Source organism: Exserohilum turcica, assembly GCF_000359705.1.
Source record: "Exserohilum turcica Et28A unplaced genomic scaffold SETTUscaffold_13, whole genome shotgun sequence".
NCBI lineage: Eukaryota > Fungi > Ascomycota > Dothideomycetes > Pleosporales > Pleosporaceae > Exserohilum > Exserohilum turcicum.
The window spans coordinates 1,316,014-1,336,396 of record NW_007359948.1 but is presented as its reverse complement, the minus strand read 5'-3'; the positions used below and the strand labels follow the sequence as shown (position 1 = coordinate 1,336,396).

Sequence of the window (20,383 nt, the reverse complement as noted above, 5' to 3'; positions counted from 1 at the left end):
TTGACTGAAGTGTATCGAGGGCACATCAGTTCATCTAACCCGGCGACTCTTTACGAGACTGGAGTCTCCTAGTTGTGTGTTAGCAACTCGTCTCCACGATTTTGAGTTGTGCTTACCTCTTTCAGCACTTCATAGACGTTGTCTGTGTCCAACACCACAGAGTCGGGCTGTACGCCATCCACCAGCTTTCTCTCCCATGCAATGGAGCCATGCATTCCATTCACAGGTCCTCCGTCTCCCGAGCCTGTCGGGTCGTTTGTATAGTTGCGTTCAGGGCCAGTAGCATTGTCTTTTCCGGTTGGCTGGTGTCCATTTCGACTCTCCTTTGAAGACGTCTGATGTTGTTGCCAATATACCGATCTGCCTCCAGTCAAGGCCTGCAGCTTGTCGCCAACGCGAGTACCAGGCTTGGCTGGCGCCTGGCCCTCATTGAGCCTGCGCAGGATGATGTAGCCCACAAGACCCCAGACGAAGATGAAGGTTGCCGAGCAGCTGGCGATGACGACGGTTGGGACAACAAAGAGCAATGCGAAGCCGACAACGAAGAAGGTGATGGTGAGCGAGGCGATGAGGCCCAGGAGGAGGCAGGTCGTGAGGCAGACAAGGAGAGTGGCCGCAGCAAAGGCTAGAAAGAGGACAATGGGGAGGCCCGCCAACGCGGCTTGGGTGGTGAGGAAAGCCTATTGATATTCATAAGCATGGGCTTCTGCGTGGTTAGAGGAGAACATACGGCGGCTTTGGGGTTCTGGCGAGCATAGAGGCGGGCCTGCTCAGCCATGTGCTCACGCCGCCGGGGTGGGAGGAGCTGGTTCGTCGTGGCCTCGAGCTGGGCTTCCACACTCTTGGCGGCATGCTGGACGTGATGGCTGACGCTACCGACCACGTCTCCGGCTGTCTGAATAACGGAAGGCATTGTGAATGTAGATATCAAGCAGACGAGTGGGGTGGGGTCTGTTGATAAAGGAGCGGTGATGGTGTCGGCTGGGGGAGAAGCAAAGAAAAGCAGCGAAAAGCAATGAGGCGTGGATTACGGTACTGCAGCAGACGCCATTGCACTTGGGAGGCGGCTACCACGGATCGGCAGAGGCAGTAGCCGTGTTTCAATGGCGACAGCGATGGCGATGGCGATGGCGATGATGCAAAGGCAAAGGCCGAGACGGATGCGGAGGCTGAGGCGGAGACGGCGGGCCTGGAACGCGTTGTTCACGCGTACGTCATGGCATCCGCGCTAGCAGCCACCCCTGTCGCTCGGCTAGCGCTTGGCTTCTCACCGCCCCCGCATTCTGCCGATTCGACATTGAACTTTTCGACATGTCGCGACACGCCCTTCCATACCGCGCCCGCACCGCCGACATGAGCGACAAGAAGCGCAAGAGACACGCCGAAAATGGCGACCGACCCAAGAAGAAGCCCGTCGTCGCGCCCCCTGCCAACGTCAAGGTCGACGTGGTAGACAACACCGAGGCGCTGGGCCCGCTGCTGGGTATGTGAAAGCCTCTCCCACGCCCGGCGCATGCCTCTCCACGCCATTGCGACGCCTGTTTGGTCGCCAATCGAGCCGGATTGCCCCAGCTAACATGCAAAGCCGTCATGCCTGGTCTCGCCATCCCGCCCAGCATTTCCTTCAACCCGTATAAGCGCACAAAAGTGCTGGCCCAAGGCGACAGCACGGAGCTGCTGTTCCAGTCCTCAGATCACCCTCGCCTGGACTATACCGCGCAAGAAGAGCGCGATGGCAGCTCCGAGAGCCAGCTGCAGGACTACATTGGCGTCTACGACCCGGCAACTAGCAAGCTGCACATTGTCCCCGTCAAGAGAGTCGTCGTGCGAAGCACACTGCGAAGTGAAACCCAAGAGATGCAAGCGCAACAAGCGGCACTAGACGCGCAGAGCAACACCACTACGGCCAAGCGAGCTGCCCTCGCCGCAGAGTTCGGGTCCAGGAAGTCCAGAAAGGCTCTCGAGGACCGCACGCTAAACGCCATCAAGAGCGTCTCTGGGGGCGACGATGTGGCCGAGAACGTCCTGCAGCAAATGTCCTCTTCGACCAGCGTCATGCCGACCGGCCAAGACCTCGCCGCAGCTGTCGACAGCTCCAAGCCCCGACCGATTCCCAATCTTGCGGCCGAATACCCTGGCGACGTCTACCCTATCAATGTCGTCGTTGGGACCGACCTGATGACTATGCTCGACGTAAAGGACTGGGTGCAGGCATCAGCAGCTGGCCAGGGTGTCAACGTCACCAGCAAGTACGTCGCAAGGCGCATCGTCAAACTTGCAAAGAACAAGCAAATCCAAAAACTAAAGGTTTTGCGCTTTATACTACTGTGCATCAACTTCAATGCCGCCTTGACTGGTGGAGGCGGTCCAAGGCCAAAGAAGATACCTATCAAGGGCAAGTTGGAAGCAGTCATGGGTGAGGATGTGCCGGCTGGATGCGTCTCGGCGATTAGGCGCAAATTTGCCCCAGAAAGGTGAGTTGTCATATCTTCAAGTTACTAGACGTTGTACTGATTGTTTCAGTGGCTCGGAGATGCCTCGCTGGAATGTCGACTACCTAATGACCCACATTGCGGCAGCAGCCCTCATCGTCGACGACCAGGCAGTCGATGTCAACGACCTTCGTGAAGATCTCAAACTCGAGAACAAGGAGTAAGTGGCTCGACTGAACTGCATCAGTAGCAGACTAACACGCCGTAGAATCAAGCAGTACTTTGCGGAACTGGGCTGCAAACTCACAGCCCCCACGCAGACGGATCTCACAAACATGAAGCTCACAAAGGCTGAAAGTGTCAATCATTTCATCGCCAAGCTCAAGTTGCCATTGACATTCCCAAAGGTTGGTGGCAAGTTTAGAAGCAAGTAATTTAGGATTGCATTTGTTAGTTGGTAGTTTGGGCGCTTGGGGTTTACTTAACGTATCATCTGGTCAGCACGACAGACGAGTTTGTGGAATAAAAGGATGAAGCTTTACAATCAATAGTGGTTCGCATATGCATGAAGTTGAAGCGAGATGCTACTGACCTACATGTAGTTTGCAAGTGCTAGATTCGGGAAACTGTTAGTTTCCCCAAGCAAATGACGGATATGTAAAAGTGCCTATGTTAAATGGGCTGGGTCGTTGAGGGAGGCATACATACACGTGCATGCGATAGATGCGGCGCCCAATTGACTAGACATGCTGAACCGATCACATGTAACCATGACATACTTACAAGCCACAGTACCAAATCACCAAGTCCACGCTTTGCCCATCCCCACCATCCCGTCAATCACATGCTTTCTGCCTCGCTCAACCCAAACGACGCAATGACGACAGGAAGAAAAACGACGGAATTCACATGTGCATGCCTACTGAAACGTGCAAGTGGAGTTGAAAGCACTCAACAACGACGAAACCATGACACCTTGACGACGTCCAGTTCCACAGATGCTTCCGCACTAACACTAAGCACATGCTCTCCCTCGGCGCCATATCTCGATTCCCACGGACGCTAATTGACCATGTACGTAGCCATAGCCACGAGCTTTGAATTGGGAATCTCGGACTCCCCGCGTCAAAGTCGCTAAAAGAGCGTCTAGCACCTCGATTGTCATGACATCACCATTGTCCGGCGAGTACATCATCGAATCCATGTACGCACTGCACTAGCACTCACTACACTGCGCCGTACGCAAAGCGATGTACATGCCGTGACGACACCTGATAACATGTACTCTTGATAAATGTTAACCCCATAGTGATCAAATATACAAAACCAGATTTCTGTATCTTGAAAACCCGTGAATCTACATACTTCCCTCCCAGCAATACCCACAATCCAGACTCACAATTCTATACATCCACACGCATACATACCACCCAAAAAAAAGAAAACATCCCAAAATGTCCAAGTCCACCGGCCCCCTCCTAGAACAACTCGGCGTGGGAACCTCATCGCAATCGACGCCAAACACCAGCACCAACATGGCACACAACAAGGATAATAGTAGTGGAAGTACCATGACCTCTACAGCCGACACACTGGGCGCAAATAAGACGACGAATGCGATTCCGCAGGAAAACCCGAGTGTCTTGTCTTCGGCGGGTGTGATTGGGAAGAATTGTATGTTTTTCTCCTTTCCTCTTTTTCTCCCTAGGTCCTACACCATCCTGCCCTCCTGCCTACCCTCCTACGTCCCACGTCCTACACAAGCTTCTTCGAACCCGCAACCGACCAAAGCGAACGCTAAAACCACAAAAACCAGTCAACCCGGACGGCGCAATAGGCCAAGCCGGGTCTTCAATCGGCGGCCCGTTTGCCGCAGACGGGGTAGTCGGAAGCCAGTTCGATGCACGGCAGAATGGGATTGCGGGGCTTGTGGAGCGCGCGGTGGATGGGCCGCGGAATCCGGCGGGGAGCTCAAAGTAAGCGGCATGTAGGAAGGGTGGAGTTGTTGGGTGGATGGATGGATGTGAGAGGGAATTTTTGGGTAGTGTATATATAGAGAAGTAATTGTGAGAGAGTTATGAAGTTGTTTTTGTTTGGTTCGAGAATGCATTTTGGGAGATGTTGTGCGTATACCTCTTCTGCGATAGGGTATGCTGTTCGTCGTGGAGAGTATGGCTATTCTCGTCGTACACAGCAGGGCTCTGTGTATCCGTCGAACCCTCATCATGCTTCAGTCGAGTTACAACGCGACAATAAAAGAACCGTAGATACACTCTTCATTAGACCGTACAATTACAAATGCTACTCCTAATGCAGTTACTCGAATTGCTCAACCATATCTGGATGACAATACTTAAAATGGGCGTATAAAGCATTTCCGGCTTATGAATTTACCCTCCAAGCCTGCGACCAGGTCCCATTCCACTCCAAGGGTTTGCGCCAGTAGTCCTGCCTGTACTTGGCTGTGCACCGCTTCCAGGCGCACCCGCCGTCCTTCCACGTCCTTCAACTACATGACCATATCCCCTGTTCTGGACACTGCCCGGTGTTGCGCTGAACCAACGCTTGACCATCTGAGGAGTGCGGATGTAGTTGGTTCCACCGCCAAACGTAGGCCAGATCCTTGTGAGGAAGTCGTAGAGATGCGCGGCAATGATGCCAGTCAATTGAGAAGCAGCAGCTTCAGGACCGTCGGTGACAAAAGTGAGGAAGAGCATGGCGAAGGGCAGATACTTTGCGTCAAAGTTGATGATGAAGAACTGGACCGAGCGCGTAGGGTTGTCCTGGCCAAAGGTGTATGCGTAGGCGAGGGACAGCGAGGGAAGAAACGTATATGTGTTCAAAAAGCAGCCTGCCGTTGCCTTGACATGACTGTTAGCACAAGCCCATTCCATGACATAGACATCAAGCGATTCAATACAAAAGGCGTAACGTAAGGGTATGTAGGGAGCCACCACGGCCATGCGAAAAGAAAATCGCAACGCAATTGTGTGTGACAATCCCACCATGCCTGCACACCATACAGTCCCTTTTGGATTGATGGCGGAACTGCATAATGTGCAAGGGTATTCTTCCTCGATTCCAGGAACCGCTTCAGCTAGATCAATTTTTGACTGGGCGGGCAGATATGTCGAGGTGGATGAGACCGTAGTCGTGGTCGCAGACAGCTGTGTCGATGCGATGCGCGTGTATGCATGGGCAATAGCTACGAGTAGGTACTTACGACAATGACGCTGCCCACAAACATGGTATACATAAAAAAGTCGCCAGGTTGGGCGAAGCGGCTCGACTCGCGCTCGATGGCGCTGCCGTACTGGTATAAGAAGTATGGGTCAAGCAGGATAGCGAACTTCGGTTTCGTAATTAGAAACGCCGTGAAGAGACGCCAGATCTGCGGCGGAAACATCTTGATCGTGAAGACATAGTGGCTGACGAAGATGAAGTGGTAGAGGTTCACAAGACCGCCATATCCCAGAGCCGAAACGACGACGGACGCCGCTGTAATGGTCCTGCAGGAAGCTGTTAGCAACGTTTTGAACGCGACTTTTGGCGGTGCGAGGCGAGCTGCGAAACTATAGAGCTAGATGATGGGGAGTTGCGGAAGCTTACCTTGAGACCGGGGGGAGCGTCCAAAAAACATCCATTATTACCTGAAGCTGGGGCAGCTGGAGACAAAGGTGAGAATCAGGTGTTGTGGCCAAGGATCAGCGGATGCTGCCTGGGGAGCAGCAAAAGCGTATTCGCAAGGTGGCTTTTGAACGAGGCGGCGCGCCTTTGGTGGGGAGCCCTTATGTCAGCACGCAGTCTGGATCTAGATCGAAGCGCGTCATTAGCCTGCGACTGGTCCGCACCGCCGACAAGACTGTATAAGACTGCAAATTTCAGATTCTCTCACCTCATAATATTAATTCTAGCGGCTCCTAGTAGTTCTCGTGGTTTCCAATAGTTCCCAAATACTACAATCAGGGTCGAACATTGCAAGATACCAAAGACAGAGCGGTTCCACGGGCCGATTGAGCGGTTCATAGACAATCGGGAGACATATCCAGATCAAACTTGAGAAAATAACAAACAAACTCTGCAGGCGTTCAGACTTGCCAATCAGATCAATTGATATACATGTTTTCTTGCTGAAAAGCCCACCGCTTCCTTTACCTTCAATCTCAGCCTCGTCCCCACATATTGTACAACGCATTTTCACCCACATCTACGATGCTTTCCCATCCGGTCCATGCACGTCGCTCTCGGCCCCCACGCCCGGCGTCCCCCTCTCCTCATACGAATCCTCGTAGCGCCTCCAAATCTCCATGTCTCTCGCTAGCCTCTTGTGATGTCTAATACGGTGCTGGTATGCCACCATGCGCTTGTCTGCTTCGAGCATGCCGCCCAGTATCATGCCGGACATCTGGATGTATCTGATTCGCACAGCGTTACAATTTCGGTGGGTAAAGAGTTTTTGTAGTTTTGGCTGTGAGGGTTTGGGTGATATAGGTAAGGCTTACGTTTTGAATTGGATGGTGAGGCCCCGGTATATGGGCGAAACGGCATATGCGACTCCGCCTGCTACGACGAAGAAGGCTCCCCACTGGTTTAATTGAGTCAGTTGGTTTCTTTGTTGTATGAAGAATGCCGTTGTGTCGGTAAATGCAATAGCGAGATATATCGCTGAAATATAGACCACCCGTCAGGTAGGATGGCCAGACCCAGTTCTGTGCATCACCTCCATGCGCATGTACCCATAGCTAGCTCTTTCAATCGTCGCCTTCTCCCTGTGTTTGCTGTTTCTCCTCTTAAACTCTTCACCGAGTCGTGAATCAAACAGGATAACGAAAACATGACAAGCCATGTCACGCGCATGCGCCCCTCATACCTTTGTACCTCCCACTAGTGCACCACGCGCCGCCTCCCATGCCGCCTGGTTTGTCTCGTCGTCTTTTTCCAAGCTGCCATGTTGTCTGACCATCTTTCCGTCGTGGCAATACCCAATGGTAACAATTAATGCTGACTGAGTAGGGCAATTGCTTCGCGTTGCAACAGTGAGGTTCAATCAATGCGATGAGGTGATGTCAGCGTACATTTTCGGTCGGAGCTCGGACATGAGCTTGTTTAGTGGGGGTAAGCAGCAGTCAGGCCCATGCAACGCGATCGCAGCTCCGAGACATGCCATGTTTAGATCTGCAGCCCTACCGTGCGTACCTCGGGACATGTCAAATCTACTCCGGGAATCCACGTGCATCTTAGCCTTGGTAGAGTCTGAACCCCTCCTCATTGCTTGAATAATCTATATGGTATCGTGGAAAGGGCACTCGGCCTGTTCTAGCCTGCAAAATGCATGTACTCAAAAAAGATTGCCCGGGATAAAAATCGCTCCAGCAAACGACCCACATTACAAACCATCTGTTACGTAGTGGGCAAGAAACGCCAAACGACCTCTTTGCAGAGGCATATGCAAGATGAACTCTATATGTACAGTGAAGAAAGGTGGATGTAGACAAAACCCGCCAGAATGCGGCGCAGGTGAAAGGGGTATGGTGAGCAGACAACCGAAACGATGCTAAAATGCAATCGCCGTTGACTGTTTGGCTACCTGGAGAACGGGAACCCGATCGACGTTTGGCCAAAAGACATTTCAAGCTCCTTTTCCAAAGGTGTGACGTCGTAGTCAATCTCTATCGACGGCGTCGTGGTAATCTCCGGAATGATACTATCAAGCTGTATGTTTTTTTCCACGGTTGGGGTACTTTCAATGATGACTTGGTCGAGGATCTTGCTGAGGCTACTTGCCGTGTCTGGCCGTTCAAACTCTTCTTCGTCGACGTCCATGGCTGTAGGTATGCCATTTGCGATATTGTAATTGCGCAAGAGGTATTGCTGGAGACGATACTCTTGCCTGGCCCAGCTCTCATCCACAAGCCCCAGTGCAGCCTTGATGTCTTGATCCGAGAGACCCATTGGATAACTGGGCTCCTTTGAAGACTTGCTAACCACTCGATTTGCGATTCTGCTGCGAACAGATGAAGATTTTGATTGGGCGTGTGTAGACGCGTCGTCTCGCATCGACTTGACCTGGTCTTCTGTCTGCTTGAGGGCCATTTGGCGGGATTCTTGCATGGTCGGAAGATAGAGGAGCGTTGTGTTCCGGTGAAGCGCGTTGACAAGATCGGTGAAGCCCGTCAGAGCAATACCATTGTCCTCGCAGTACAGGTATTGCAGTGTATTGTTGACCTTGAGCACGTCTGCTAGGGTGCTTGCGCCTTGTACACCGAGCCTTTGGTCTAGTTCCGTCAGTCGCTTTCCTCATAGACACCAGGCTGCCCAACTTACATCTAATGTGCAAAACGCGCAGGGTCTTGTTGCGCTGAAGTCCCCGCAATGCCCGGTTGATGCCGACACCCAGCTTGGTTGTCTCAAGGCGAGAATCTTCACCAGAAATGTCGAGCCACTCGAGGCTTTTGTTATCAGCAAACATCTTCTCCAGCGCCTGACATGTCTCTTCAGAAGCATCGCATGGCAGAGAGGCCCGCGATATATCCAACTGTCGAATGGTGGTATTACTGGCCAAAGCGAGTATCATTTTTCGGAAGTCTGCATCTTCTTCGAACTCAAGCAGGCGGAGGGTGAGTTTGGATGGGGCCAGGCCGTTGGCGATTGCCTTTGTCAGCTTGTGCAAATCTACTTCGATTCTGTTCTCGCTGACATCCATATGTAGGTCACGAGCTTTGCCCGGTTGTTCCGTCATTGCATGCAAGAGATATGCAATGTCTTTTCCTGTTAGGAAGCAGTGATCCAGCTTGATCTCGCGCAAGGCCGAAGACTGCTTGTAGTTGGCAAGGTAGCCGGCGATTGCGTCGACGGTAGCAGCATTGAGGGATGTTCCGCTTAGAGTCAACTCCTGTAACCTCCAACCTTGGAATGTCTCAACGGAGATGAGAGATTCGAGACCAGATGACCGCGCAACATGCGATAGATTCAGGCGTGTGAGATAGCCAAAAACGCCAATTTGGGAGTCGAATATGCTTGGTGTGAGGCGAAAAGGATTGGAAGATAGGTCAATGGCCTCTAGGGTAGTTTCCTGTGCACGCAGTGCATCGAGAACCAGAGACAGGGCGCGGTCTGTAAGACCACATCCACTCAATTCCAGCCCCCGTAAATGGCAAGCTCGTTCGACGCCGGCAGCCACGAGATAGTCCAAATCCGTGTCTCCAAGCTGTATCTTGTTGAGAGCTATCCAGTCGACATTGGTTGTTTGATACTTGCAAAGTGGAAACAGCGCTTCTACGATAGCGCAGCCTTGGTCTCTCGCACTGCCTCTAGACTCTCCATGTTCTCTGGGTTGCCGTGTGATGCAGGATGAAAAGTCCATTCTTCGAAGCTTCCGATTCGTCAGGGCCAATGCGCGAATCTCCTGTACTAGCAGGCAAGAGCGCTCCAGTTCTTCGACATCCAGCCGCGCATACGTTCCACGTTTTGTCTTGAGACAAAGATGCTCTGCGCCGTTTGGGTCGTTGAGTCCGTTCAAGACGTCCAGACACACGCCTTTGAATGAGATACCACCAAAAGTTTCGTTATACCTCAAGGCGCGCATTACAGCAAGGAGCTCGAGTGTCGTGTACTGGGACCTCCGCAAGCCAACAGGAGGAAGGAGCTCGAAGCGTGGAGAGTCTTCTGTCGGATACGTAATCTGATAGCTGATGTTTTCTGGCTGGACATCGTAAGCGACACAATATCCTATCAGAGTCCGATCCAGAGAGTCCGGGTCCATGGGATGCGGACTCTCCTGGCGAACAATGTCTTGCTGGACGTCTTCAGGAACCATAAATTCCAATGGCCGCGTCTCCCACTCGGGCCTTAAGCCGGCTTCTACATATCGCAGGCGGACGGCGATGTCACGCGAGGCAAGCGACGCCAGGTGCAGTACTTTGGGTCGTTCCAGTGGTTTTCTGCGTGGTGTCAGGATGGCTCTTGGTATAGGCACTCGGGCACGTACCTGAAGGTCAACTGAAAGGTATCGTCGATTTCGTTGACGCGGACTTCGGTCAGGGTTAGAATGCCATGCGACAATTGCGTGGCGTGAGAGGCCAAGGACGGACTGGAAGAGCGCTGAGAAGGAGGCTTGAACAGAGGAATGATGTGTACTTTATGCACGCCAATGGCAAGAAAACACACGGAAGCAGAGACCCTGGTCAAGTCATCCGACGAGGATCTGGTCGTGGTTTTCCCTTGAGGCCTGAGGACGACCTTGTATATGGCGTAGTGTGGAGGCACGTAGTCACGCTCTGCCTCGACGACGCGCGCAGCCAGGTGGGAATTATGTGCAGAAATGGGCTTCGCGTCACAAAGTCGGGCGGCATTGGCTGCTTCTCTGATGGCCTTGAGCCATGTAAACATGTCTTCGGGGTCGCCGAACTGGAGCGTCATGGAAGAGGCATTGTTGGCCTCATCATCCAGGTAGTACAGCTCGAGGGCAAAGTGCGGGCGGCCGTCGTCTAGATGGTACACGGCAACAATCTGGCGCAAGGGTATGCCTTGGTGGCGCTCACCAGAGGATTCCGAGGCCAGGGACTGGAGCTCGTGGGTTGAGCCGATGGAGGGGCTGTGGCTGTGCCTGTACGTGCTCATGCGATGGGACGACGGCGCCCTACGATAATCGGCGCCATCACCCAGGCCTGTAGAGGCTGGGGCACATGCGGGGAATGCTTCAGTTGCCTTGGGCTGGTTCTTGAAGCGAACGAGATGCTTCTCGGTCAGCACCAGATACTCCTTCTTCTTTCGGAACATGGAGCTGCTCGTCTGCACCTCGCCATGGTGCAGGACCTGGAGATGGCGCACATCCTCGAACAGGTACTCGCCAAAGACGGTCGAGTTGCGCGTGGAGCTGGCCGAGAGCGGCTCAGCGTCGTCGTCGCCGGGCAGTCTGTAGCCACGGAAAGAGCTGAAGACCGAGCTGGCCCGCTTCAGCTGCGTCTTGGAAAGGCCCTGGCGCGACGAATCAGGCGTCTCGGCAATGGGGGTGCTGGCACCTGTGCTGGCCGCGGTCGCGGCAGGCTCTGCGTACTGGGAGATTTCGGAGAGATTGGAGATGAAGGAGGCGGTGCGGCGCTTTCGCAGCAGATTCGAGGGCTGGGAATCATCCTTGGGGGCGTGCGAGGTGAGGGCATTGAGGGAGCTGCGACCGAAGAGGCTCCGCCGTTTCTCTTTGGACATTCCGGGGAACCAGGATTGCGCGCGCGGCCCAGCACGAGCTCAGCGGCGCGACAGTGGCATACAGAGAGCGCCCCTCGGACGAAGAAGCAATAGAGGCACGCGGGGAGCTACGTTAGAGAGTCGTCGAGGGGTAGTCGAGGGCGAGCCCGAGCAGCGGAGTTGGGGGATTCAGTCTGGGGGGCGTGGCCAATTAGCATGCAGGCGCATGCGCGAGGCAAGGCACCACGACAACAACGAGGGAAAAACAACAACAACAATAACAATAGAAAAAACAACGAGAGCAGCAGTGGGTGCGGCGGGCTACGGGGTCGCGGGCGCGGTGCAGGCGTCAGGCGCGGCGGGGGGCGGGAATGGGGTTGCAGGCGTCGTGCAATGACGACGTCTCATTATTCATCTGCCGTCACTGGGTGTGTGTACACGCGAGGTGGCATGAGGGCTCGCAGGAACAAGTAAATTCCGGGCTTGAATCGGGAGCTGGCAGGCAGTTTGATTGCACGGGGCGAGCAGGGGGAGGGCGGAGGGCGGAGAGCGGAGAGCGGAGGGCGGAGAGCGGAGAGCGGAGAGCGGAGAGCGGGAGAGGGCGAGGGCAGCAAGGGCGAGGGCGAGGGCGAGGTGGCCGTCGAATATGTACAAAGGGCGATGGATGCGCGCGACTGTCTCTCGTCACCCCCAGGCGTTGCGCCCAATGGCGGCGGGCGTGCGTCGTGTGGTGGTGGCTCTGGCTCCACGCGGCCTGCCCTGCTGCTGCTGCGTCACGTGACGCGAGCTCCCTCTTCCGGCCTAGCCACCCCCCCGGCGTTAGCAAAACGCCGACATATTTTCTGGCACCGTCTGCCATGCCGGCCAATGCATATCTTCAACGCCGCCCCTGCGCTCCCCCCAACCGACTCGTCGCCATGCTGAGCCGCCAGCTCGTGCGAGCCTCGCCATGGCACACGTCCCCCGTATGCCTCTTTGGCGCTGCCCGCGGCCGGCCCTTGAGCGCCACGGCCGTGGTCCTGAAGCAAAGCGCTGCCAAAAAGGCGGCGGCCAAGACAGACGGCAAAAAGAGCACAAAGGCCAAGGACAAGTCCAAGGCTGCCCCCAAAAAAGACGCCAAAAAGGCAAAGCCCGCCAAGGACGACGCCGACGACAGCCCCAAGTCTCTCAAAGACGCATTGCTGGGCGACAAGGCCAGTAGGCAGAAACGCAAGGCCGCAGCGCGCGAGAAGCTGGACATTGTCTCCATTCAGGCTGAAGAGCTCCAATTCGAGCCTGTGCATGTGGAAAGGCCGCCCGTCCCCATGCTGTCCTACGGGCTTGACCGCGTGCTGTTCAACCCGGGCGTCTACCGCCTGCAGGACCCCCGCTCGAGGGTCTACAACTTCGATCCCTATCTCGAGAAGATCATGCCAGCCCACGAGTTCGACTTTGAGGCCCTGAGCGAGTACAAGACGTCGTCCAAGGACGAGGAGCTGCTCGCCCTGACCAAGCGAGTTGGCTCCAAGTTCACTGGCTCCACGTCCAGCATGTCGGGCATCCTGCAGCACTTTCACTTTGTCCTCTCAAACTTCCGCCCGCTCAACCACGACATGCTTTCTCGTCAGTTTCCAGACCCGTCGTCCAACTTCTCGAGGATTACGCTCGGCCCCAGTGCCGTTTTCCTGCGACACAAGGACGGCGTCTATGCAATTGATGCCGACAAATCCTACGACAGGCCCAACATCATGAGCTGGCTCGGCCATTCGTTGGAGAAACTGCTCACCACCGAGCGCAGCGAATTCGAACGATATCGCAGGTCGAACCCTGAGCAGGCGCCCACCGAGGACAATGCCAGCCGTTGCTACCACTATTCCAAACAAGGCAACATCATGATGCGCTCCCAGCTCGACGCAGTGGACCCGCGACTCCCCGGCACTGGCATCTTCGACTTGAAGACACGAGCTGTCATTTCAATCCGCATGAACCACCGGGAATACGAAGAAGGCTCGGGCTACCAGCTCCGACACGCCCTGGGCGAATGGGAGTCTTTCGAGCGCGAGTTCTACGACATGACGCGCGCCACCCTGCTCAAGTATTCACTGCAAGTTCGCATGGGCCGAATGGACGGCATCTTCATTGCCTTTCACAATATTGAGCGCATCTTCGGTTTCCAATATCTCAGCCTACCCGACATGGATGCTGTTCTGCATGGACAGCACGACACATCGCTGGGAGACCGCGAGTTCAAGATCTCCATCAACTTGGTTGACGAACTGCTGACCAGGGCTACGGCTCAGTTCCCCGACACTGTAAGCCATCCTGAGCAACTTGAAAAGCAATTTTGGTTACTAACATGCAAATAGTCTATACGGCTGCACTTTGAGGCACGTGATTCCAAAACCCCGTTCATGTATGTGTTCGCCGAGCCCGTCACCGAGGAGCAGGCAGACGAAATTCAGACGGCGGGAGAGGATGCCCAGCAGGAATTTGCGCGGACTGTTGTTGGCATATCTGAGAATGACCGCAAGACTCAAGCCGCCTGGCAGGATATTCAAGACAATATTGACGAGCAGGTGGGTGAGGACCAAAATAGCATCTCGGAAGCCGAAAGCGGTGAAGAGAGCGTAGCCCAAGAAGAGCCTCTGGATAACACCGAGGACGGCTCTGAAGAAACTGCCGAGGAGACTGCCGAGGAGACTGCCGAGGAGACGACCGAGGAGACGACTGAGGAGACGACTGAGGAGACGACCGAGGAGATGACCGAGGAGATGACCGAGGAAAATGCAGCAAACGCAGAACCGATTCCCGATCCTGATTTGGGAAAGCCATTAATGGGATGGATATTGAGCGTCCGCAATCTGGTCAATGGAGACTATGTGGAAAGGCCCGTAGACTTTACAGACGCGGATGAATGGAAGGTTGAGTATAACATCAAGGAAATCCAGGAAAAGTCACGTTGGAGGCTGTACAAAGCGCTGCAAGAACGGCGGCGTCAACTTATTGGTCTGGACGAAGAAGAAACAGACAAGAAACTCAAGAACTACCGCGAACTCATTGCAAGCTTCAGCCACCGCGGACGTCAATGGAGGCTGGAGCAAGATCAACTCGACAAAGACAAGGGCGTGGAAGTGTTCAGGCCGCTGGGGCCAGGTTCAGAAGCTGCTCGTTTGCTTGAGGAAGCTGGGGCACCTAAGATGGAGGAGGAGAAAGTGGCCGACGAAACAAAAGAGGCCGAAGCAGCTACTGAGGAGAAGGAAGAAGTACTGGAAGATGTGCCGGCATCCCCATCGTAGTAGCAAGGCGCTGTGCAATACTGGGGGGTTCATGAATCGATGCGAAGATACGACTGTATGTATTGGATGGCCATGTAAAACAAATGTACAAAGATGTATCAATAGAAAAGTAGAAAGTGACCTAGTCACGTGGCATAGCATAGAAGAGCAAGCATCATTTCTCGCGACTATATTACAATTATCAGTCCTTGTGCACTGGCCGCCGCTGATGGGCTGGGCTGACTGAGCTGACTGGTGTGACGCAATAGCAGGCGGTGCACCCCTGCTCCTCCACCCGCAATTGGCGACTTGGTAGCTCCGCATGGCTTCTCCGCAAAGCTCGTAGTTGAAGCTCCCCACCATGCCCGTCGCCATACTCACCACGAGCGCGCCTTCTCGCCCCACAACCAAGCAAGACGCAAACATCGACTGCTAAGAGGCGCCTGCGCCCGCCTGCCCGCCGCGCCACCCGGCTCCAGAGACGTGCACATACAAGTCTACGCCCGCAACATCGCCCGCTCCAGCACCCACCACGCCGCACCGCAGCCATGGACGGGGCGGATATCGAGGCCAATATCGATCTTCTGATCAGCTTCGGTGCAGACCAGCTCGACAGAAATGAGGCTCGACAGCTACTCGCAGTACGGAAGGCCCCCCGCGCAACCCCGCGCCCGCGCCGTATGAGCATGGTCTAATTACGCTTTGCAGAATCATGGCAACAGTGTCGAGGCCGCTATGGATAAGTACTTTAGCAGCATGGACCAAGGAGGCATCTCCGCGCTGAAAACCCATCTGCGCAACTCGCAAGCCAAATGGGATGAGAGCGCCTTTGGCGGCGCCATGTACGGTGCAGACGATGCTCCCGGTACGTCCCACTTGCTCCCGACCACGCTCAAGAACAGCAAAACTGACGAGCACTCGCATCAGCTTTCAATATTGACTATGCGCCAGGCCACGAAAATTACCCCCACAGCAATGTTAATAGCAGAGCCCCCACACGCCCGCCTTCTCGAACGAGCATTGCCTCTATGCAGGCACAGGCTGGCGACGCCCCGATGCAAAGTCAGTACTCTACACCATACATGTCACCTAGTGCGATGCTTGGGCCTGGGAAGTAATGTGTCGAAACATATGTACTGACGGGGACGCAGGTATAGAAAACCAAGAGTCGGGAGTAATCGGCTCCAACTCCAACTTCAGGCCGGCCACGGGAGACAATTACGACACGTCTCAGTGGGCCTTGGTACCGACAGCTACTGAGATCATCGCCGACCCCATCCCCACCCAGCGAAAACGCGAGGAAGGCCAGCCTGCCATCCTCAAGCCCTCGTCCAACTTCAACTACCTATCCAGCCTCATTCCTATTCTCCATTCAATACCGCTTTTCCGAAACGCACTGCTATGTCCCGCAATATTGCAGAACGACTACTGGATGGGCGAGGACTGGTGGAGAGGCAGTCCGACAGAGTCTGCGCGCATATTCGATGACAGCATAGGGCGCTCAGAAGCGCACGGGTTGGAGATTATTTACGAGGCGCAGCGGCTGATGGCGTTTCTGGACAACACTGACAGGATTTATGGATCAGTGAATGCATTGCTGCAGACAGAGGCTTGGGCAGAAGCCCAGTCAGTGGTGGATGACCCTGACGACGACTTGCTCAAATTCTTGGTCATGTGGGGCTTCGCGTTACAAAGTCATGTACCGAATATCGAATTGAACGGTGTGCTTCGATCCACTGTCAATGTCGCAGGAACCACACAAGAGAGCTTTGCGCTAGACACCACTGTCACCCGCGACCAGTCCCGACCCGACTTTAGCCTGTACGATGTCCTCGACGACACACTCTTCTCCTCAGCGGTAGGGAGCGCCCATATCCGCGATGCCAGCAATGTTCTCATAATTCGCCTCACGTCTTCAAATACGGAAGCATCCGATCTTGGATGCCGTATACCGGCCACTCTTTACATCGATCGCTACCTTGAGAAGAACAAGCATGTCATTAATGGCATGTACAGCGATATCAAGCAGCACGAGGAGCACCTCAATGCCATTCAGGCACAAGTGCAGAAATTACAATATCACACCCCGAATAAGGCAGGTGCTAAGAAGGTGGATTCATTGCAACTGCTGCGAACCAGCATGACGGCGTATGAACATGCAGATGGCAGCGGATCTGTGGAGGATGCAGTGGTCTTGGAGAAGCTTCAAGCACTGCACAAGAGCATTAAAGATAAGCTTGCAACCCTTGAGAAGCAGACTGAGCATATGCAGAAGACAATCTTTAGCATCTCGGGCAGATTTAAGCCACACGTGGACGATGGTGCGACAAACGACAATACTGAAGACGGTACAGACGATGCAGCCAAGAAACCGGCAGGAGAATCTGTAGAGCCAGTCAAGGTCGATTTTCCAGAGGGCCAAAGTCCAGAAGATGCCATGCACCACCCCTATCATCTCCACGGTGTAGCTACTCGTCGTGACGTACTGTATGTACGACACCCCGATATCAAATCCGATGTTCCAGGCGCATTACAGTGGTGGCGAATGCAATACGACTCTGAATCCTCGAACCCAATCATCAGACGCGACCGCCTCTCACTGCAAGAGGTCATTGATCGGGCGACTACTGAATCTGCCTCGGCACTCCTCGTATACGCAAACGACGATGCTATTTCAGTCGAGCCCACGCTACTACCAAAGCCACTCTTGGACTTTGTCAAACGCGACAATCTCAATTTCCTGGAAGAACTGCAAAAGTCGGCAACAGATTGGGAGGCGTTCGGGGACTATGACAATGTGGCTGAAACAGATTGGGATTCTGGAAAACCCAGATGGGACAAGGACTCTACACAGCAGTGGCGGGAAGACACATTGCCAGAAGACACGTGGAACCAGATTCCCGCAAAGGAATTCGACAGTCGTGATCTCAACGACTCAAACATGAGTTCGGCTACACTGACGCCCAACACGGAAATCGAAGACGACACTTCTTCGGCCGCCCAGCAGCAGCAGCAGCACACTGCCTCGAACACCGTCGCAGCACCGAGTAACGCTAGCAGCGAGACAATCGGAAGAAGCGACGATGTCATGGAAATCGACGCAGTAAAACTCCAGGCTAAAGTCGCTTTCTCAGACGTCGACATGCCGGATGTGCATGAGGAGCCGGAGCCGCCGCTACTGTCTTCTCAGCAGCATATTGAGGTTACCGAGAAGAACAAGGGTGGATAGATGGATGGGGTGTTTATTGGTTGCATTTATTACATAGCTAGTCAGTCGGTTGGCGATTCGTCTGGCCTTTTCTTGCTCGCGCAAAATCAAATCTCTCTCTCTCTCTCTCTCTGTTTTGTGTCTCTTTGTGTCTCGTTCTCTTGTTTATTGAAGCATATTGAACTATGTATTTACGGTTTTGAACTTTATTTACTTTCCAGTGCATGGTTCTTTTTCTCTTGGGGGCAAGACAGGGGGCTTTTGAAGCGTGTTTTCTTTTTTTCTTCTTCTTCTTCTTCTTCTTTAGAGTGGGGGTAGGGAAGGGGGCAATGCATGATGAGCGTTGATGTGTGAGTTTTTTTTTGTTCTCTAATGTGATGGGATGGTGTAGATAGGATAGGATGGGATAGGATGTGATAGATACCATCTTATTATTGAACCAACTATTCCAACTCATGAGGAGTGGGGGTTTTTTCTTTTCTTTTCTCAAGTGTCTTTTAGTAGGTGTATGTGCATGTATACGTGGGGTTTTTTCTAGTAGACTGTATGATGAATGCTCCAGGACACGGGGAAGGAAGATTACCAAGATGCATTGTCCTTTCCTTGCTTGTCCCCTTCACTAACGACTTTTGTAGCCCAAACATTAAAACTTGAATGGCTGATTTATCAGAACTCTTGAACGTGTTTTCATCGGAGGAATGAAGTAAGTCCAGGAATGTATGCATGCACGATACACAGCACTTGTAGGAAGATTTGCCAGTATGAAATTACTCATTGATTAAGATATACGCGCCCGTCTTACAAATCACATGATGAAAAACCGGAAGTAAATAGTGGCACCACAGTTCTCCCTCCTACAGCCCCCTCGTTCTATCCCTGCATCTCGATACCGCCAGAGCCATGAAGCACCTCGCCGGTACAGTAAGATCCCAGCGGCGACGCAAGATGCACATAGCATGTTGCCATTTCAACCGGCATACCCGGTCTGTTAAGCGGGCAGGCACCGACACCAAGAGCCTCCATGGCATCTGCGGGGTTGTTCTTGGTTGCAGGCTGCAATGGGGTCCAGCTATTACATCCATCAGCATGAGGAATTCGAGGATCTTACTCTCATTGCTGTAAAAGAAGGAGGAAAAAAGGGGAGTAAGGGATTCTTACATGATTCCCGGAGCAACAGCATTAACACGAATGCCATTAGGCGCCTGCTGCTGCGCGAGGCCGCGCGTAAACGTAGCGATTGCACCTTTTGTCGAGGCGTAGTCGAGCAGCGTGGGGTTCGACATGTATGCCGCGACCGAAGTGCTGTTTACGATGCTATCGCCGCGCTTCATGTGCTTGAGGGCGTATTTGGTCATTGCGAACATGGAAATGACGTTGGTTTGGAATGTCTTTTCCGTCACGTCTAGATCAATTTCGGTAATGTCGGTGGCCATTTCTTGCATGGCGGCTGAAGGTGGTGCAGGAGTTAGTGAGTGGGGTTCAGGAGAAGTAGATGGGGGTGAGATGGAAGGGGGAAAGAAGAGAGAGAGAGCTCACCATTATTAACAAGCACATTCAACCTCCCAAAGACCTTCATGTGCTGTTCAACAGCCTCCTCGCAGTTCTTCCTCTCCCTCAGATTCAACTGCATGAGATTGGCTTTGCGGCCCGCCTCTTCCACCTTCTTCTTAACATACTGCGCATCTTCTTCTTCCTCGGGGAGATACACAATACTGATATCTGCACCTTCCCTGGCAAAGAGAATGGCGACTGCTCGTCCGATACCAGAGTCTCCTCCCGTGATTAGTGCCGCCTTGCCTTGCAGCAGGCCACGGCCTTCATACTCCTTGAGGTACGGTTTCTGGTTCTCATCCCAGAATTCCAGACGCGACCATTCGGCCTTTTGCTCGGTTCGTGCATCCAGTCCTGGTCCGCCTTCTTGGTTTTGCGCCGTGATAGATGTCGCGGGGTATGCGGTTACGGGGCCTTTGTTGTCGCTCATGGCGGTTGGAATGTGTGGGGAATGGGATGAATCAATTAGTTGAAGTCTTGATATCGAAAGGGTGATATTCTCTGCGAGGATAAATGGCTGGAATATTTGCGTTGATCAGACATGGTTATGATGTAGGCGCGGGTAACGGTGGGGTGTGGGATTTCATGGGTCGTCATCGAACGTCATTGCGAAAATGTATGCATCGCGGATTCTTACACGTCACAATTGGACTGCATCTAGACTTTAATGTACGGCTAGTTCAGATCCTTCTGTTTTTCAGCGGGAATTGGTGTAGTGCCGCTGCTTTACGTCGGGATTTGGAATGCAGAGCTCA

At 53.6% G+C, this 20,383-nt stretch overlaps 9 protein-coding genes across 9 annotated transcripts; 4 read left to right on the top strand and 5 right to left on the bottom strand.

Moving 5' to 3' along the window:
* Window positions 1-50: 50 nt before the first annotated feature.
* Window positions 51-913, bottom strand: SETTUDRAFT_159823 (uncharacterized protein; the record flags this gene model as incomplete). The annotated part of the gene is made up of 3 exons (XM_008025028.1): window positions 51-68; window positions 117-680; window positions 731-913. 3 exons carry the CDS (start codon window positions 911-913, stop codon window positions 51-53), a joined length of 765 nt encoding a protein of 254 aa, XP_008023219.1.
* A 434-nt stretch (window positions 914-1,347) lies between these two features.
* SETTUDRAFT_167912 (uncharacterized protein) lies at window positions 1,348-2,963 on the top strand. The gene is made up of 4 exons (XM_008025027.1): window positions 1,348-1,483; window positions 1,586-2,474; window positions 2,524-2,652; window positions 2,701-2,963. Exons 1-4 carry the CDS (start codon window positions 1,354-1,356, stop codon window positions 2,864-2,866), a joined length of 1,314 nt encoding a protein of 437 aa, XP_008023218.1. The 5' UTR covers window positions 1,348-1,353; the 3' UTR covers window positions 2,867-2,963.
* A 921-nt stretch (window positions 2,964-3,884) lies between these two features.
* Window positions 3,885-4,496, top strand: SETTUDRAFT_167911 (uncharacterized protein; the record flags this gene model as incomplete). Its single annotated transcript, XM_008025026.1, has 2 exons — window positions 3,885-4,106; window positions 4,249-4,496. Coding segments are annotated over 2 exons (386 nt in total), but the record flags the coding sequence as incomplete, so codon positions are not given.
* A 4-nt stretch (window positions 4,497-4,500) lies between these two features.
* SETTUDRAFT_167910 (uncharacterized protein) lies at window positions 4,501-6,121 on the bottom strand. The gene is made up of 3 exons (XM_008025025.1): window positions 6,042-6,121; window positions 5,656-5,941; window positions 4,501-5,293 (listed from the first exon to the last, which is right to left on the bottom strand). The coding sequence occupies exons 1-3, from the start codon at window positions 6,074-6,076 to the stop codon at window positions 4,823-4,825; spliced, it is 792 nt and encodes a 263-aa protein (XP_008023216.1). The 5' UTR covers window positions 6,077-6,121; the 3' UTR covers window positions 4,501-4,822.
* A 518-nt stretch (window positions 6,122-6,639) lies between these two features.
* Window positions 6,640-7,395, bottom strand: SETTUDRAFT_147920 (uncharacterized protein; the record flags this gene model as incomplete). Its single annotated transcript, XM_008025024.1, has 3 exons — window positions 6,640-6,847; window positions 6,935-7,017; window positions 7,303-7,395. 3 exons carry the CDS (start codon window positions 7,393-7,395, stop codon window positions 6,640-6,642), a joined length of 384 nt encoding a protein of 127 aa, XP_008023215.1.
* Window positions 7,396-7,728: 333 nt separating this feature from the next.
* Window positions 7,729-11,636, bottom strand: SETTUDRAFT_46268 (uncharacterized protein; the record flags this gene model as incomplete). Its single annotated transcript, XM_008024760.1, has 3 exons — window positions 7,729-8,707; window positions 8,757-10,372; window positions 10,420-11,636. 3 exons carry the CDS (start codon window positions 11,634-11,636, stop codon window positions 8,016-8,018), a joined length of 3,525 nt encoding a protein of 1,174 aa, XP_008022951.1. The 3' UTR covers window positions 7,729-8,015.
* Window positions 11,637-12,532: 896 nt separating this feature from the next.
* On the top strand, window positions 12,533-15,029 carry SETTUDRAFT_46267 (uncharacterized protein; the record flags this gene model as incomplete). The annotated part of the gene is made up of 2 exons (XM_008024759.1): window positions 12,533-13,906; window positions 13,961-15,029. 2 exons carry the CDS (start codon window positions 12,533-12,535, stop codon window positions 14,888-14,890), a joined length of 2,304 nt encoding a protein of 767 aa, XP_008022950.1. The 3' UTR covers window positions 14,891-15,029.
* A 257-nt stretch (window positions 15,030-15,286) lies between these two features.
* SETTUDRAFT_167907 (uncharacterized protein) lies at window positions 15,287-18,240 on the top strand. Its single transcript, XM_008025023.1, has 4 exons — window positions 15,287-15,510; window positions 15,578-15,734; window positions 15,797-15,931; window positions 16,021-18,240. The coding sequence occupies exons 1-4, from the start codon at window positions 15,418-15,420 to the stop codon at window positions 18,096-18,098; spliced, it is 2,463 nt and encodes an 820-aa protein (XP_008023214.1). The 5' UTR covers window positions 15,287-15,417; the 3' UTR covers window positions 18,099-18,240.
* Window positions 18,241-18,837: 597 nt separating this feature from the next.
* SETTUDRAFT_167906 (uncharacterized protein) lies at window positions 18,838-20,060 on the bottom strand (the record flags this gene model as incomplete). Its single annotated transcript, XM_008025022.1, has 3 exons — window positions 18,838-19,146; window positions 19,236-19,524; window positions 19,614-20,060. Coding segments are annotated over 3 exons (935 nt in total), but the record flags the coding sequence as incomplete, so codon positions are not given.
* Between the last annotated feature and the right edge of the window lie 323 nt (window positions 20,061-20,383).